The sequence below is a fragment of the Hippopotamus amphibius genome, chromosome 1, assembly GCF_030028045.1.
Source record: "Hippopotamus amphibius kiboko isolate mHipAmp2 chromosome 1, mHipAmp2.hap2, whole genome shotgun sequence".
NCBI classification, from domain to species: domain Eukaryota; kingdom Metazoa; phylum Chordata; class Mammalia; order Artiodactyla; family Hippopotamidae; genus Hippopotamus; species Hippopotamus amphibius.
The window spans coordinates 199402502-199422249 of record NC_080186.1 but is presented as its reverse complement, the minus strand read 5'-3'; the positions used below and the strand labels follow the sequence as shown (position 1 = coordinate 199422249).

The 19748-nt window shown below is 38.9% G+C and overlaps 1 protein-coding gene across 1 annotated transcript in view; it reads right to left on the bottom strand.

The window, feature by feature from the left end:
* The window catches only part of PCSK1 (proprotein convertase subtilisin/kexin type 1), a 39971-nt gene extending 29286 nt beyond the window's left edge, over positions 1-10685 (bottom strand). The window contains exons 1-5 of the mRNA XM_057738792.1: positions 10428-10685; positions 7203-7307; positions 3716-3826; positions 1654-1800; positions 278-354 (exon numbers count right to left, since the gene is read on the bottom strand). Of these exons, the coding sequence (XP_057594775.1) occupies positions 278-354; positions 1654-1800; positions 3716-3826; positions 7203-7307; positions 10428-10607 (620 nt within the window). The 5' untranslated portion in view covers positions 10608-10685. The remainder of the gene's footprint in view (positions 1-277; positions 355-1653; positions 1801-3715; positions 3827-7202; positions 7308-10427) is intronic.
* Between the last annotated feature and the right edge of the window lie 9063 nt (positions 10686-19748).

Below are 19748 nucleotides of genomic sequence, written 5' to 3'. Positions count from 1 at the left end.
CCCAAACATTTTTTCTAAAGCTATCACTGTTCAGTAACATTTGAGGGGAACATTTTGTGATATAAGAAGAAAGCTTAATTGAAATATGGTTCTATAAGGCAAAAGGAATATAAAAATAGAAGCTTTTGTTTCTGCTTTAAAATCAACAAAATGTGGTGGTGTACATGAACATTTTCTGAGAGCTAAGATGTGGATCATATTTACAGTGTAATTGTCTCAAATAAGATAAAAGCATTTTAAAGCACTTACCCCCGCCCCCAAATCCACATTTACTCACTTGTTCTCGTTTGTGGGATCATATCGGGGAAATGGATCGTGGTCATTATCATTAAAATCATAGCTAGCCTCTGGATCCTAAAGAGAAAACAAAAATAACACTGTAGCATTAAAAAAAGCAGTGCTTTCCAAGTCTTCTACCTCATCCTGTTCCCATCCTGGCTGATAGCTCAAAAGTCTGCATTTTAGAGTTTTGGGCCCAGATGCTGATCATTTATCATATGCATAAACCAGGCAAAGATGATGTACCCAGAAAAGTGAGCCAACATCCAATTCTCCGTGAATGTTTCCAAACCGATAGCTCATAGAATCTCTTAGGATATTAGAACAGAAGGAGTCACAGTTTACTTCATTCAACCACCTCATGTTCCAAATGAGAAAACTGAGACCTAGAGAAGTTAAATGGCTTACTAAGCTATAGAGCTAGTTAGTGACACTTTGACACTCATCTTTCTCTTCAGAAGAATATAGGTGCAAAGATCTGGCTGTGGCGTGGGGCTCAGGTCCACAGTGATCTCCTTCAGCCTCCCCAGTTATACTAAACTAGACATGCAATTTTATTAAAGAGGGTGTGCTTGAAATTCAAGACAAGCTTCCAGGTCCCACCCCCTTTTCCAATCAGATTGCTACACTTAAACATCTTCCACATAGGAACTGTAACACCACTTATTGCTACATCTCTATATTTTCCACATATCTTAATAATTCCTAATTTTTTCATCTCTCCTTTTCCTTCCTGTTTCCTTTGCTCTTTAGCTAGGGAATGTTGACTGAGTAGAAAGGATGACAGAAAGACAAGGGGCAATATTCAAGATGAAACACTGATTTAAAGACCTAAAATATTATGGAGAACTTCATAAACAATTAAGGAAATGACTTTCATTTACTTATTTCCCATTTTTAGTAAACTATTCTCAGCTTGTCATTTTTGTGCTGTGTAGTACACACTTTGATTTACATGGAAGGAATCACATTCATACAACTACACAATGTGAGAGATATTGACCCATAAAGGATGTGAGGAGGAAGACTGTGAAAATGCTCTCAGACTTCAGGCTTGATATGATTGCTTTCATGTCCCCAAATACTTAGTGTCACAGAGTTTGGTGTAAGTGCCTCCCTCAACCCCAACACACATGCTTTTGTGCAATCCTTGGCTCCAATGAATTCTTTCAATGCCCAGTGATTTAAAAAAAAACAAAAAAACAAAAAACAAGTTTCTGTGCACTGGCAGAAGGGTGAGGGAAGTGACAAAACTTGGCCCATCATTCCCAGTGCTGACATCAGAGCAGCCTCCTGCTTGAGGGAAGCAAAGCTCTAACTGTGTGTCTGTGTAGACGCTCCCTAAGTTGCAACAATGGGAGGGCTTAGACTCACATAGTTGGCATAAATGTCTGTGTGATTCCACTCCAAGCCGTCATCCAGTACAGTGATAATAACTCCTTTGCCTGTAATGCCTTTTTGCCAGACAGGTATCACATGGAGGTCCAGCTTGGGTAGGGCTGCAGTCATCCTAGTATCTTGCTGGTAAAGAAAAACAAAAAATCATGATTTGTTAGCTGCAAAATGAGAACTGAAGCTCCAATCTGGAGACCCACCTTTCTTTTTCCTGGGGTCACTCTCTTTTTTTAGAAGCAGGTGATTAGGTGAAATAAAAAAACAAAGCAGAGGGTAGGACCAAGTGCATCATCATAGTGCTGCCCTTTTTCCACTTATTCCAATGGAAAATCACTCGAAAGGATGAATCACCCTGTGCCCCTTGTCTCTGAGCTGTGTGGCTTTGAAGAAGCTTATCCCTAAGTTGCTTTCATTTATAATTACATGCTCAAGCTTTTCATCTATCAAAGCCTTATTTGATGTTCCATGTTTCCATCTCCCCCCAAATCCCTAGCCTCTACTGCCACACAGAATGTTCTTTATTTTGTCTAGTTCACAGTTATTCATGGATGTTTTTATAACTTTTCTAAAAGAAAAGGCAGAACCTGGAATGCCCAGGAGGCTGTGGTCTTAACAGGATTTGTAATTTAACTGCCTATTTCCAAGTATGAGTGATTTAGGGAGTAAGTATCGGTGAGAGAAGAGTTGGGATTTTTTTTTTTTTCTGATAGCTACAGTATTTGGGACCCTAGGGTAGAGGAGCTAGACAGCAAGGGAACACAGATATGAGCACATCCCTAAGCATTCAAGAGAGATGTACTAGAATGCCAGGTTTTTAGTGAAGGGGTCAACAAGAAATTTATAGATAACAACAATCAAAAGTATCAATGAATGCATTGACCCCTGGCTGATGCTCATCAGAAAGAGGTGAGGCAAAACAAGAATTTACTAGGCCAACGTGAAGCTGAATCACAGAAGTTACACACAGATTGTTGGCCGACACCAGAGAAGAAGGACTCTCTGTCAATCAGAACAATATAGAGTGTGGTTGTTAAGAGTATGGCTCCCGGAGCTGTGAATTATGGCCCCATCACTATAATCATGTGATATTTGGCAAGTTATTCAACTTGCCAATATCTCTGTCTCTTCATCTGTTAAATGGGTGTACTTACTATACCTACAACAAAATGTTGTGTGAGAACTAAATGAGTTAATTCATGTCAAACATTTATGATAGTATTTGGCACATAGTAAGTGCACCACTGTTAACTAATGAATCTCTTCAGCTGCAATGAGTAGGTATTGCCTAGGTTAAGAGAGTTTCAAGAGGAATTGATCTCCTTTCCCATTATGCAACAAGGATATCTAAGCCTTAGCTTATGGTTTTCATGAAAATTTGTCTTTTATAATGTTCTCAACAATAAACACTTCTATTAACATGTATTACTATGATAGAGGCTTAATATTAAAACAGAAGGAGAGCACTCTGCGGGCAAACAGGAACACTTGCAGTTTCTCTACTCAATGCCCACATTCCAATAAGGACTTGATAACTATCTTAAAGGTAGAACTGGTTTGCAAGTCTAGACATCTGCAAATAGATGCCTTTTGTCTTTCCTTGTGTTCCTTCCTTTAGCCTAATTCAGAAAATCTTACCTGTAAGCATGTAAGAATTGCCACTCAGGGCTATATATACTGAATCATGTTCACTGTACTCTTTGGGTGATTTAAAGTGTTCTCAAGAGTAACTTTCAGCAAATGTGATTTTTACCATGAGTACTGTTTTGGAACCCCTAACTTGTAAGACATGATTCTTCTGTACTTATTGCAGATAAACTTAAGAAGACAAAAAGGCAACAACCCTTCCTCTTATAGTAGCTAAATATCTGTGTTTCAGACATTCTCACATAGTAAAACAGAAGATCCAGATCATGGAAGGTCCCATCAACCCTAATCTCTAGGTAGCACAGCCCTCTGCTGAATTACCTATCATTTAAAAAAATCTATTGTACAGACATAATAAATAACCCAGGTCCAACATAGTCCTCCTCTAGGTACTTACCAAGTACCACTGCTGGTTCCACATCGGATCATTGAAGAGATCTAGTGCTGAGTCTCTTAGAACTGAACGTTTACTTCTCTCTTTTTCATACTGTTGTTCAGCCCATATCACCTACAAGGAGTTTTATAGCAAGAAAATCAACAAATAGCCACCTCTGGTGTAATCATCTTCCCTCTAACTAGCCCTAGTACTCTCTCCATCAGAGTTCAGGCAGCTCCACAGTGTTTTCGTTTGACTACAGATCAAACTGGCAGCTCAGTGAGAAGAAGGGATTGCCCACTAGGGAGATGAACATTTCCTCTATTACAGTAAAGTGTACCTTTAGGGGGAGGAGAAGCAGTCAGTGAAGTGATGATTCCCTCAAATCATTTACACTGTGATTACAGTGGAAGTAAAAGTTCAGCCTGCTTTCATCAGCAAATGGACCATAATACTGATTTTTATATTGAGGTTCCAGGGTTCTGTAGCTGAAAATTTGTCCATTTTCATGGCATGAGTCAACAAGCTAAGAGATCCCAGAGACTGCTGTTATGTTGCTCTTACAGCTTAATTTCTCTTTCTTTACACACAAAGATAGAAATTGCAAATGCAACAAAAGGCAAGAAAGGTGCTATGTCTTTGCAGATTCAAAATTCTGGCTCCTCTATGCTTCAGCCTTCTGCTTAAGAGTATTTAATATGAGAAACAGATCCAGGGTGATGAATGAGCACTCCTGACCATGCACACTTACCATTAATTTAGTTTCATGTATTATGCAAAGAGATCTGACAATAAAAATTACCTTCCCCACATTTATGGCATAATCCTATTATACTTGAGGCCCTGAAAGGGTGAGGGGCTGCCTTGTGGTTATACTAATTGTGAGATAATACCATGCTCTTATTTTGCTGAGCAACATGACTGTTTCCTATCCAAAACATATCCTCTCTTTTGTACACATGATAATAGTCCAGTGTGTGACAGGATATTGTTAATGTGAGAATACTAATGTCAGATCCAAAAATAAAAACCAAAAAATAATTTACAACTAAAGGATAAAACCATCCACTAAGACTGTCCTGAATTTTCAATTAGAAAATATACTGCAAACCTATTATAAACATTGGGAGGGACTTGAGAGTTGGAAATTAGTCACTATAATTTATTTTTAAAGTGCCTGTATTTTCAAGCTTAATTGTTTTGGCTTAAAATACCTCAGTGCTTGGAATATACTGCCTGTCATCTGAGTTGGTCTTTGGGAGCTGGCTGCTAGGGAACAAGTACTAATCTTTGAGGGAGAGAGTCACTTACAGTTGGAGATTTCATTAACAGACTTATCAAGATAGCTTATTGCTGCATTTCAGAGTGCTAATTTGAAAGAATATTATCCCTATCAAAAAAGAGCAATAAAATGAAAATCAAAAGCAATTTTAAAAAAATGGAGTATAAGAAGAGGCACTCTGTCATCTGATCAGATAAACATCCAATTGTTGGAAACAGTGTTATGATTAATGTCATTAACTCCAAATGCCATGTTAATCTCTGTAAGAGCATACCAAATGGAACAGAGCAAATTGGGGGTGTCCTTCTATTATGTATCTAATAAGTATCATGTGCTTAATTGTAAATAATCCTTTTGATTTGAGAAGGCCATTAAAAATCATCTAGTCCAAGTTTCTACTGCAAGCTTCAATGGTTTCTAGGGTTTTTCCTGAAATAAAATTATTCTGAGGATAACTTTTCATAGGATTATAGAGACTTCTTTTTCATGAAATTATGCTGGAGAGTAAATTCTTAGCTCTTCTTCATTATGCTTTGAGATTTCTCCCCCAAATCAATTATTAAGGAAATATCTAAAGGATAGAACTGGACCATCTGTTCATTTTAGTGAGATATTTTGAGTAATAATAACAGTTAGGTCTGTTCCACTCTATCCAGTTTTCTCCTTGAAGATGAGAAGGGAGGTCAGTTTGACTTCCTTGTGCGTTAATGTCAGGCATGAATTTAAGCAGACAAGGAAATATCTCTTGTTTTGCCCAAAGACTAAGCCTAGCCAGAGAGCTGGAAGTTGTCCTACTTTCAAAGCCCACGTACAATTAGCCATCTGCCTTGGGACAGCGAAGGGAAGATTTCACTGGACAAGAAACATTGAAAGTGATGTTCAGGGCCTCTGATTAGGTCTCTCGCTTCGAGCCATTAACTTGGGTAAAAGCCAGCAATGGTTGTTTGTGAGCTGTGGGTTACTGTCCGTGGTCCTGATACAGCATTCTTGGTCCGGGTTTGGTTGCTTGTTTCCTGTTTGAACACTGGTAACCCAGGCCCAGTCATTTCCTACACTCATAATATGTCTTCTTTTTTTCCTTCTAAAAATTCAATCAGTTGCATAACAATAAAGTAGAAAATTATTTTGCAGGGTTCCTGAATTCCATGTACTTTTAACAGTTCTAGCACCTTGCTGTCACTTATACTTTTCTTCACGGGAAGTTGAAAGTGTGTGTTGTATCCCTCACAAAGCTTCCATAATTCTTTAGAATGTCCTAGACAACAGAAATCCTGTACACAGATATCAGGCCAGCTGGAAGAAATTCTCACCAGTATGGCGCATTCTTGAGAAAAGGCAACGTTGTATATGCAAATTCTAATACTTCAGATTTCTATTTCATATCAACATTTCCATTGATATGTTTGCTGACCTTGAAAACAGACTTCAAAAATTGAAAGGTCCATTAAATAAATATTAAATTGGCCCCATACTTTACCTGTATTTATTCTAGACATTTCCTGCTGTTGCCTAATCACTGAATATACAAAGCAGAATAAAAAGAGATCAAATGCTTTGGATCAGGCTATACAATACTTATGGAAACACTTGCCTCATGAAGACATGGACTTAAAGCTCCTTCAAAAACACTAGTTCCCTATATAACAAAACCAGATAGAAATGGCAGAATTTCATTTTGAAATTGAAATGAATGAATGAATTTGAAAATTTCATTTTGAAATTGAAATGAATGAATGAATTTGAAAATTTCATTTTTCAGTTACACTGACGTTATTAAGAACAGGGTTTATGTATTATATCTTTTTGGCATCATCACATCAGATATCAAAGTATTTGGTACATAATAAGCATATAATAAAAGGTTGTTGATTGATTGTATTGTTAAACAGTTCATTAGTGCTACCATTTGATTCTCAATATTCATTTTCATGCTCTTAGACCAGATTTGTGAGCTGGTGTTTTATATATATATACACACACACACATACACATACTGTATGTATATTTTATATATATTATATATTTATACACATAGAATTTAGTCAACCAATTCAATCAGATCCAGTTATTATCATGTGTAATTATAACCCTATGGAAATAATAAACACTACAGATAAATAACTGAGCACAATAAAAAGAATCATACTTGCTTTTGCTCTTGTTAGCAATCACAAAGAAAGCAGATAAGTCAGGTTACTGGTTTGAAGACAAATGCACAACACTTACACGATCATCATCAGATAACCTCTTAGTGATATGAAGAGCACTCCTTCGAGACCTCCGAGGATGGTTTTTATGTCTGAATAGGTAGTGATTTTCAAGTGACCCAATCTATAAAAGAAAAAATTAAAATAAAAATCCTTTTCCAAAATAAGTATATATAGGTTATATTGAAACCCAGCTAACTTGGAGACAGGCAACTTTTTTTAAGTCCATTTCTTGTATTTGAAGTTAACTTTTCTCTTCATGAGGAAGGTGCTGATAGAAGCCTTCCCTCTCTTCTCAGTGTATTGAGTGAGAAAAACTTCATGATATTATCACTTGGGCTCACAGCATACTTGGGGGCTGATGATGCTTCTGTTTCACATGTTTCAGAGGAACTACATTTGCTTTTCTAGGTGATGTTATTGTGTAGATAGACATTTCTTAAAAAATATTCATTTTGTCAAATTTATTCTAGCGGAGAACAATAATTTGTGGAAAGCAAGCAAACCCTTTGGTATGATACATGGGCACTGCCACATTCAGCTAGAACAATTTGTTGTTATTATGAAACATAGCCATCAAATCCACAGTGATACTTGTTATAGGGTACTAGTCGTGAGCACTTGACTTTCCAATAGTTCAAGGCTTTGAGGAAGAAGATAGCATGCCACATTTAGGACAGGTGTTCCACTTTACAGTGTGTAAACGTCTCTGAGCGACTATCAATACATTTGGTCCATTTAGAACTAAATTCGTTATTCTTTTAAGCTAGTTTCCCTTTATTTAAAATAGTTCTTAATTTGAACCTATCAGATTCTCTAGATGCCGTGTATTTTTTTTGAGACAAACAATTGACAATTTCAGAAGAATTACATTTTTTAAATTGGTGTTTCTTATCACCTAGAGAATTTTTTAATAGAGATGCGTAGGCCCTGCTCCAAGCCTGAACTTCAGGGGGTGAATCTGCTTTAAGCTTTACTTGGAACTGGGGAGAGAGAATAGTAGCCATGAGAAAAGATCACCGATGCTTAGCTCTGTTTCTGCTATCAACTGGTTTTGCTTTATCTTGAGGCTTTAAGGAGTTCAAGATAGTGACGCTAAGTTAAGTGTAAACAAAGGAAGACATAAGCAGAGCCAGGAAAGCACTATCAGTCTTTTACAAAGAATTATTATTTTTAAAACATTTATTAGTAATGCCGTTTAACTGGAAATATGCATATGCAAATCACACGCAAGTATAAATAGGTTTTCCCACTATTTTCTAAAGCTTCTTGTGACTATGCCATCCCTGCCTTGAAGATCCTATCAAGAGTACTGATTTATTGTTATTTATTTATTTATTGGGACTTGTGATTTTGAAAGGCAGTTCCCATAATGCATGGTCCAGGTTTGGATGTATGTCTGGGGCTCATAGGTGAGAAAATGAAGAGGGAGTTATTGTTTGCTCTCTCCTCCAATCTCCTTTCACACAGTTACCAATGCTGTTTAGCTGCCCAAAAGATTAAGTTCCTGGTTTTTTCCCCCTCATAGAATACACAAGGTTTCCATGATGTCCACAGTACCCACCAGTATATTCCATCCACTGCTCACACTCTCTTTAAATTCCCCAAATTCCTTGCAGTTTCCAGACTTATAAGTAAGTCACTTTCTTTGTATCTCCCTGGTTTCCCACAAACTGTTATCTATGCCTGGAGTGCCTTCTCCAATCTCATCATGTTCGCCAAGGCAACCTTTGATTCATAAAACTGTGCAAATGTTTCCTCCTTGGGAATTTTTCCAAATTCTCTTCCATCTTCAATCCTTCAACCAACAAGTATTGAGACTCCAGGAAGAGCTTCTATCGCTATATCAATTACTTGCGATTGCAATCATTTGTTTCTAAACCAGTCTCTAGACTCTCAATTCCTTAAACGATTCTTTTCCTCCTATTATTTCTCAGCCCCAACACAGAGCCTAGCACAGAACAAGGCCTGGGCAAAAGGAAAAGTATTGGTCTGCTACTGGGACAGGGAGGAGCAAAGTCAATATGAGTATTGACTTCCTGCTGGACATTTCAGACAGTTTGGCTCATAAAGGTGGAGAATGAAGCCTCTGGCAAGGAAAGGCACATTCCCCAGAGGATTTGGATATGTGGAATCGCCAACGCCCACGCTCGATTACTCATCCCTGACTTCAGCTGCATCTCTACCAACGCCTCTAGAAAAAACGCGCCAAAATGTTTTACAACTCCCTCCTCCCCCGTTTCGATGCACAGCAACTTACAAGGCAAGGAATGCGGGCTTGATTCTGAGCCAAGGGAACAGGAAAGGTCAGATTAGAACTCACACCCCGCCGCGGTTCACCTGGAATCGCACAGCTAAGCAGCCCCCTACTTAACACCTTAACGCCTCCCCGCCGCCACCCCCCACCCGCCGCCAGCTATCTGTTAACCCAGTCCTCGCTTGGACGGGCAGCAGATATTTTCACAAGATGAGACCCCTGGGAAGCTAATACGCATTTGGCTGAGGAACAAGAAAGAAAGAAATCCTTTCCCCACAGACACTTGGGCAGCTTGACCCTTCAGGGGAACTGACGGAGCAAAGTTGTGAAGCTCGGACTTTGCAAGTTTCCAGTGAGACTCCGGAGCTCGCGGTAGAGGCCCAGAGAGTTGGTCCCATGTCTTTCACCCACCTCATCTACCACTCCGCAGCCCCCGAGCCACCGGGTCGCGAGTCCTGGCCACTGACACTCTCCCAGTGTCCTGGGCGTATCCGCGAAGGCTGCCGGAGAACATCTCCAAGCCTGCTTGGTCCCTTGCATCAGGACTTGGATCTGATGCTGCCATATTGAAAAGAAGGAAACAGCCGGCTCCTGACGCAGACCCATTGAGTCCCAGGGGACAGAGCGCACTGCCTCTCCCCTGGGTGCTGGTTGGTAACAGACTGAGTGCATCTCAAGTTCCGTGAACAAGCGTGAGGGATTTTTCTTCCAAACCGCGCGGGAACGGATTTCAATTCCAGAGCGGACAGCAGCAGGACTAAGCTCTACCCAGCTGCAGCGGCTTGGTTCTGCCTGGCTGCGCCCAGCCCAAACAATAAATAATGCAAGCCTTCTCCAAGCGCGCCAGGGGCGAGAGCTGGAGAAGCTCCTGCCCTTTGCCACTGGGCTCAGGAGAGTGCAACCTGGGACTCCCACTTGGGAGATTGCGCTCCAGTCCCGACAGTCCCCTCGGTCCCCAGAAAGTTTCTTGAAAGTGCAAACTCTTACCTGACCCAAAAGGTCATAGCCGAGCTCCTCGGCTATCGCTGAGGCTGCCTCCGGTCCCCCGGGGATCTCCGCCGCCCATTCATTCACAAACTGCCTCTTCGCTTTTACGCTGTTCAGTGCACACCAAGCGCAAAAGAGAGCGAAAGCAGTACACTGCAGAGTCCAGGCTCTTCGCTCCATGGCTCTCACACTCGCTCGCACACAAGTGGGAAGGAGGGGGGGACGAGAAGCGAGGTGGAAAAGCCAGAAAGGATTGCCCCTTCCACCCTTGGGCTCTGGACCACTTCTCGCTCCGGTTGCTCCGCGGACGAGATACAGACGCGCAAGAGAGGCTGGGCGGCGGCGGCGAGCGCTCAGTGCAGCGCTTCGGTCTGCCGGTCTCCCGGTCTCCCGGTCTCCCGGCAGAGTGGAGCCCCAGCCCTTCCGAGTCGGAATGGAAATGAGTGTTTACACGTCAAATCTACGAAAGCCATCTCTTGACGTCAGATCTACCTGGACTAAGATCTGGATGGTATTCCCGGCGGGGTGGAGAAGCGGCTAAAATAAGCAGGGAGGGATTAAGAAAAGGAAGGAAACCTTTGCTGGTATCGGTTAAGTCGGCTCCCTTTCTGATTATAAATTCTGTAGCCGTGAGAAACACCTTCACTTCTCAAAGAGAAGTGCCCCATTTGAATATAACTACCAAGAATCAAAGATCTAGAGTGCAGCACTCTTCCCTTCTGTCCATTTTGTTTATCTTTCCTTGATTATCTCGTGTGTGGGGGAAGGGAGGGAGGCGGATTCTTATAACGGCCCTGTGGATATCTACACCTGCTATGAAGAACAGGGCTTTTCAGTCTTTCAAATCGGACAGAGGCTGGTAGGACAGAGAGAAGAAGGAAAGCTTCTACTGCCCAGATTCTGACCTAAACTGCCTAGGAAAATGAGCACTTCTGGAAGACAGTGTTAAAGTAATACTTTTTAAAACGTATTTTTAACCATTCGGACAACCTTAGCTAACAGATTTACATCCTTCTCTCCTCTATTTCTCAACCTCAGTAAAACAATATCTAAAATTTTATCCCAGATATTGCAGAGTCCACTACCATCCACTTTACAGTCGTTATCAGAAAAAAACGATTAATCACATGATTTTAAAATTTATTTTTATTCACATGATTTTTTAAAACATAAAATTATTTCCTTGATTTATTAACAGGGGAATGTAGGGTCCCAAGTGCTGCTGTGTTGACTCAGGGAGAGAAAGAGCAGGTTTCATTAACTCAGAACTTTCATTCTTCCTTCACAAGGTGAAGGGTAGAGCTCTTCACTTTGGTGTTGAACTGAAGCTATGCCATTACTTTCCCGTAAAATGCACAATTTCTTTTCCCGTGGAAAGAGAATAAGCAGATGTCTAAATGATCCTCCCCCCGTCCCAGAAAAAGGGAAGTGGGTATAGTGTAATGTGGCTGAACTTATTCTGATCCTGAGGGATTGAACCTGGCGGGAAAAGCCAGGGTCTCCATTCAGCACCGAGGAATGGACAGCGCCACGAGAGCTGATTGCCGGAGCTGCCCTCCTTCTGAGCTCCAAGAACTGCCGTCCTTCCGCAAGCCGGCTAGAACCAAACTGTTTCTCTTTTGACTGGTGCCTTTCCCTCTTTAAAATGGAAAAATAGGAAACTGACCGCAAGGGAGAAGTATGGTTGGGTCATGATCGTGACTACTTGCGTCGGAGTTCGCGGAAACTCTACGGACTCAGCCCAAAATTTAAATTGCAGGGGATTCAAAGTCTTATCTGCGAAAAGTTTTTTTTTTCGTTTTTTTTTTTCTCTTTTTTTAAGCTCCCAACCGCCGGGGGGCGCAGCCTATTCTAGAGGATGAATAAAAGGGATAAGAGGGGGAGAAAGCATATAAGCTTGTGGAGAAAGGAAGAAAGAGAACTCTTTACAGGGAGCAAATGAGATGGAGGTTTAGTGGAGGATAACGCTGAGTTGTGCTAATTCTTCATTTGCCTCCATGTTTGCAGAAATGTGGAGTAAATTGATAATTTCTTTAAACATAAAGCTTCTTAACAAAAACAAATTCCAATGATAATAACACATGTGATGCATTTAAGTCTATTACAATAATGTAACTCCCACATGAGGTGCTGTAGAATGGGCTCAGATTGTTAGTTCTTCTGTCAGCTCTGTAAATTCACATGTGTGAGTGTTGATGTCTGGGTGAGCTGTCTTTTCTCTTCTGCCTCAGACTGCGTTGTGTCCTCAGGCTCTCTAGGGTGTTTCATTCTCACAACAGACAGATAATGACTGTATGCTAGCAAAGCAAAAGAAACTTGTGGCAAATGTTTAATAATGATAGGAATGGTTAGAGCAGGAACATGTTTGCCCTTTCTTATTATTATTCAAGTAAATCGGTTTGGCAGTTCAAATAAATCATTAATTAGTCCAGTGCCTCATTAATGAAGCATTTATCTTAAGTGGAGCACTCTACACACCTGGAATAAACATTTGTTTGATATACTTAATAGGGCAAACTAAATTCTCACAGTAAAAAGATATCCCCAACCAGTAATTTATTTTGAAACTCTGAATTTCAACTGAGGGACCTTATTTGCCACATTTTCTGGGATGCAGAAGAAGTGAATGTTTGCCAAAGCTCGGGATGCAAATTAATGTAGAATTCATCTTAACTTTATCATATCAAGGGCTGGTCCTATCCTGCTATGTGGATCATAGTAATAACCTCCAGGCCCATCACTGTCATATTTTATATCATGAATTAGATGAGCCAATTATCACCCTGAAGTTGGTTTTAATAGAATTTGATTCATCTGATTAACTTATGTAGAAAACAGGATAATTTAGAAACCAAAGAGGACTATGTTGCCATTATGAATTTTCAAGTAAGTGTCATGCCTTTCATGATTGCTCCCAAGTGCCCAGTGATACAGTTAATCATTTATTAGGTTTTCTTGGAGAGTAATAAGAGCAAGGCTATTATGGACAGGAAGTAAGAGTATGTTCAGAGATGTATAGATCACCATATCTCTTTAGTCTTAGAAAACAAAAATTTTAAAACTTTTGTTACAGTGAAATAAAGTATGTACACTAAAGTGCACAAAACCATGTGCTCAATGATTTATCGCAAAGTGAACACTGTATAACAATTCAGGTTAAGAAAAAGAGCATTGCTAGCCCTCCAGAATAATATTCCAGTTTTTTTCAAGAGGCATAGGAGAAGGAGTGAGGAAATAACTTAGGTTTAACACTTTCCAGTTGTTAGGTAGGCTTACCTGTTTTCTTTAGGTAATAGTAGCTGTATACTATGACAAATATGTAATTAATTAGTCTGTATACTAGAGGATATTTGGTAACAGGACATATTATAGAGGGAAATCTACCTATATCAGTGTTTCCCCAAATAGAAAATTACAATATTTGTATAACACACTTGGGTAAACTGGAGGAAATTTGGGAATATCTTTATGGTACTTAGTAAAGATATTCATTACATTTTTTATATGATACAGTTGTTTTTCTTTCATAAATTTGTTTATTATTTATTTATTTATTGGCTGTGTTGGGTCTTTGTTGCTGCACACGGGCTTTCTTTAGTTGCAGCGAGTGGGGGCTACTCTTCATTGTGGTACGTGAGCTTTTCATTGCCATGGCTTTTCTTGTTGTGGAGCACCGGCTCTAGGCACGTGGGCTTCAGTAGTTGCAGCACATGAGCGCAATAGTTGTGGCTCACGGGCTCTAGAGCACAGGTTCAATAGTTGTGGCACATGGGCTTAGTTGTTCCACAGCATGTGGGATCTTCCTGGAGTAGGGCTCGAACCCGTGTCCCCTGCATTGGCAGGCAGATTCTTAACCACTGCGCCACCTAGAAAGCCTTATATGATACAGTTTTGACAAGAAAATAAAATACAATATTTGGAGCAGTATATTATAATTGAATATAAGTAACATTAAATTGAAAACTGTGAATATAGTTCCATGAATATAACTTTTTATCTCAGGTTTAATGCTTGGAAGCCTATATACGTTTCTAATCAAAACATTTTAATGTCAGTCTTTTTGAATTGTTGATGGCTATTGTCAATGAATATTTTTGTACAAAAGAATAAAAATTTTGAAACAACTTTTACAACCATTAAAATTTTTACAACATTTGATTTTAAATATAGTAACTCTTCCTTTTAGCTCCTTGCCAAATTTACCACTGGAATTTCATAAAAGGATAGTATAGATTGAGAATTTACCTAAAACTTACATGTCAAGTATTACAAAATCATTTTTTGAATCAAAATTTTAGACTGTCAGTATCAAAAAGTAACCTTAACGGTTATCTGGTTCCTTGCTTCTCAAAGTATGGTCCACATACCTCATGATAGGCATCACTTTGGAGCTTGTTAAACATTTAGTCTCCCAAAATATACAAGCAGCTCATGAAGCTTAATACCAAAAAAGCAAATAACCCAATCCACAAATGGGCAGAAGACCTAAATAGACATTTCTCCAAAGAAGACATACACATGGCCAACAAACACATGAAAAGATGCTCAACATCACTCATCATCAGAGAAATGCAAGTCAAAGCCACAATGAGGTATCACCTCACACCAGTCAGAATGGCCATCATCACAAAATCTGGAAACAACAAATGTTGGAGAGGGTGTGGAGAAAAGGGAACTCTCCTGCACTGTTGGTGGGAATGTAAGTTGGTACAGCCACTATGGAAAACAATTTGGAGGTTCCTTAAAAAACTACAAATAGAACTACCATATGATCCAGTAATCCCATTACTGGGCATATACCCAAAGAAAACCATAATCCCAAAAGAAACATGTACCATAATGTTTATTGCAGCACTATTTACAATAGCCAGGACATGGAAGCAACCTAAATGCCCATCAACAAATGAATGGATACAGAAGATGTGGCATATATATACAATGGAGTATTACTCAGCCATAAAAAGGGATGAGATGGAGCTATATGTAATGAGGTGGATAGAACTATAATCTGTCATACATAGTGAAGTAAGTCAGAAAGAGAAGGACAAATATTGTATGCTAACTCACATATACGGAATCTAAAAATGGTACTGATGAACTCAGTGACAAGAACAGGGAAGCAGATACAGAGAATGGACTGGAGAACTCGAGGTTTGGGAGGGGGCAGGGGGTGAAGGGGAAGCTGAGACAAAGCGAGAGAGTAGCACAGACATATATATACTACCAACTGTAAAATAGATAGCCAGTGGGAAGTTGTTGTATAACAAAGGGAGTCCAACTCGAGGATGGAAGATGCCTTAGAGGACTGGGGCGGGGAGGGTGGGGGGGACTCGAGGTGGGGGGGGAGTCAAGGAAGGGAGGGAATAGGGGGATATGTGTATAAAAAAAAAAAAAAAACATTTAGTCTCTCAGCCTCCACCCCAAAACTACTGAATCAGAATCAGTTTTTCTAATGAGTCCATGTTGATTCATATGCACCTACTTTGCCACAAATGGATAAAAGTATTTAATGTATGGGAAGACTGACTGTGGCCATCACCTAAAGATACACCTGCCAAAAGCCTCTTTCTTTCTCATTGTCTATCCTTCCATGGCCAAATTTTGGTGGGCATGCTTTGCTAACTAAGTACTTAGGCCATAAACTTCTCCAACAGATCCACAGATCCTTCTCCTAAGATAAAAATGGACATATTTGCAGCAAGTTGCTGAAGCCGATATCAAGATGATAGACACTCAGCTTGGTTGAGCTCTGTGTCTTGAGGCCAGACCAATGAGAGCTAGGTGTCACTCACTAGTCATGGTTAACTAATTGCCATCCTGGTTGGGTCTTCTTCTCAGGAACCCAGGATCAACCTACTTGCTTGGCCTTCCCAGAGGATGAGAAGACCAAATATTTTGAGGGACATCTATAATTCTACCAGTTGGGAAGCTCTGATCTATAGAAAAGAAGGTAAGAGAATAATAAAGCAAAGTCTGTATACTGAAAGGCTCTGGAGTGGATGAATAATTATAAAGGACTTTTGTTGAATGAAATAGACACTTAAATTCTTGAATTTAATATGAATTGAATTATTAAAGTTGAAGTAATTAGCTCTAATTCCAATTATTAAACATGACTCATCAATTCTAATGAAAGTGCATGATTAAATGTAGTCATATACAAGTATTTATTAACAATTTTTCTTACTTTAGAGCAGGTTCCTTAAAAATATGCATTTACCAAGTAAATTTTGGAGTATGGCTGCTTCTGTTTCCAGGCAATGCTCCTGCTTCCTCTGCACTCTCAAACACTGCCATTCCCACATGGAAAACACTGCACATAACTGCTTTCTTTGTTCCTGAAGTGTATTTTTTTGAATCAAAATTTTAGACTGTCAGTATCAAAAAGTAACCTTAACGGTTATCTGGTTCCTTGCTTCTCAAAGTATGGTCCACATACCTCATGATAGGCATCACTTTGGAGCTTGTTAAACATTTAGTCTCTCAGCCTCCACCCCAAAACTACTGAATCAGAATCAGTTTTTCTAATGAGTCCATGTTGATTCATGTGCAATTAAAGTTTGAGAAGAATTGATCTAGTTAACACGTCCCTAAATACATGACACTCCTTAGGAACAATCCTTTTCAACGTTGAGAATGATGTTAGCTGTGGGTTTGCCATTTATGGCCTTTATTATGTTGACTTAAGTTCCCTCTATTACCACTTTCTAGAGCGCTTTTATTGTAGATGAGTGTTGAATTTTGTCAAAAGCTTTTTCTGCGTCTATTGAGATGATCATATAGTTTGTTAATGAGGTATATCACACTGCTTTGTGGATATTGAAGAATCCTTGCATCCCTGGGATAATCCCACTTGATCATGGTGTATGATCCTTTTAATGAATTGTTGGATTCAGTTTGCTAGTATTTTGTTGAGTATTCTTGTGTCTATGTTTATGAGTGATATTGGCCTATAATTTTCTTTTTCTGTGGTATCTTTGTCTGATTTTGGTATCAGGGTGATGGTGGCTTCATAGAATGAGCTTGGGAGTGTTCTTTCCTCTGCAATCTTTGGAAGAGTTTCAGAAGGATAGATGTTAACTCTTCTCTAAATGTTTGATAGAATTCGCCTGTGAAGCCATCTGGTCCTGGACTTTTGTTTGTTGGAAGTTTTTAAATCACTGTTTCAGTTTCAGTACTTGTGATTGGTCTATTTATATTTTCTATTCCTTCCTGGTTCAGTCTTGGAAGATTGTATCTTTCTAAGAATTTGTCCATTTTTTCTAGGTTGTCCATTTTTTGGGCATATAGTTGTTTGTAATAGTCTCTTATGATCTTTTGTATTTCTGTGGTTTCAGTTGTAACTTCTTTTTAATTTCTAATTTTATTGATTTGAGTGGGTAAAGAGGATGTGGTACATATATACAATGAAATATTACTCATAGAAAAGAATGCCACTTGCAGCAACATGGATGGACCTAGAGATTATCCCACTAAGTGAAGTAAGTCAGACAAAGACAAATATGATATCACTCACATGTGGAATCTAATTTTAAAAAAGATAGAAATGGACTTATTTACAAAACAGAAGCAGACTACAGATATGGAGAACAAACTTATGGTTACCAAAGTGGAAATGTGTGTGTGTGGGGGGGGGGGATTAATCAGGAGCTTGGGATGAACACACACATACCACTATGTGTAAGATAGATAACCAACAAGGATCTACTGTATAGCACAGGGAACTCTACTCAATATTCTATGATAAACTGTATGAAAAAACAATCTAAAAAAGAATGAGTATATGTATAACTGAATCACTTTGCTGTACACCTGAAACTAATACAACATTGTAAGTCAACTATATTCCAAAAAAATTAATTTTTTTTTTAAAAAAAGGACTATTTCTATCAAGTGGTTAGGTAATTTAAAGTCTCCCAAACAGCCCATTCTTCGGTTTGGGTTGGCTCAGATGGCTTCAAAGCCCTTCCTTATAATTGCATAAATCTTCCCTCATTATCTGCCTCCAGTCATGCTAATTTTGCCCTATAGCACCACACTGATAGGTCTCAAGCTCTTTTCTTTGTGACAGCTCTTCTGACCTGGAAGACAGATCTTTATGTCTTGTCTAAGTTTTTTCTATTCTAGGTTAAACATCTCCAATCTTTTTAATGATTTTGCATCATGGTTATTCTTGGTTATTTTTAACATACTTTTAAAAATATGGCACCCAGAATTAAATGTAATATAGTTGGCCAAATCTGTGTTGATTAGAGCAAGAATTTCACCTCTTTTTGGAAACTATCCTTCTGCCACTGTAGCCTAAATCTGAGTTAGCTTTACTTTTTTTCTTATTGAACAAACGGTTTGCTAGAATCTCTATTTGCAGTCAGATGTGCTGCTGTTAAGTCACATTTCCACCCTGATCTGCACAGTTCTTATGTTTTTGTTATCTGTGTATATGGAGGCAGGGGGCTGTTTTCCTTGTTGAGTTTCAGCCTCTCAGGATGTTTGGAATCTTGATTTTATCATCCATTGATTTGCTCCTAGCTTTATTGTATATACAAATGTAGTCAACTTTCCATTAGTATCTTCATTCAGGTTATTAATAAAAAGATTTAAACTAATTAATTAAAAGACAAGAGGAAAGATAGAACCATTAGAAACAACTACAAGTTGATTGATTTAATAATCATTACGCTTCAGAACCAGTTAAAAATTTATCTTGCCAGTGACTGTTCGAAAGGAAAGCAGAAAGACCTTGTCACATGATATGTAGAAGTCATATCCTATAGTGGCTATAGAACCAACTCCAACTCGCTCTATGTCATGCTGTGTGTCAGTGATCAAAATTTATTTTGTGAGTAATAAAAACCAAAAATGTAATAATTTGTTCTGAAATTGATGGTAGTCCACTGATCTAGTTCATAGAACTTACTTCTTTTTCATTCTTGGAAATGAGAATTCTTGATCATCTCATCTCTCAGCACTGATCTGTATTTTGCTTTCTAATATTCCTCAATGATCTTTGACACTGGTTCAGGTGTCTCCCTTTTAGAATGAATTTATTCTTAATTGAAATTTACCCATATTATCTGTCCCCTCCCCTTTAATTAGTCCCAAGTAGTAGTGGTATAAACAGAATCATCTGATACATGTAACATTTTTGTCTATCAAAACAAAAGTCATCTTGGATGAATTAAAATTATTTTGGTTTCAAAAGACAAACAGCTGTATTCTAACTAAAACTAGCTTAAACAAGAAAAAGGAAACACATTGGCTTATGTTATTAAAGCTTGAAAAAGGGAATATAGAACTGGCCCAGCAGACTAGAATCAGAAG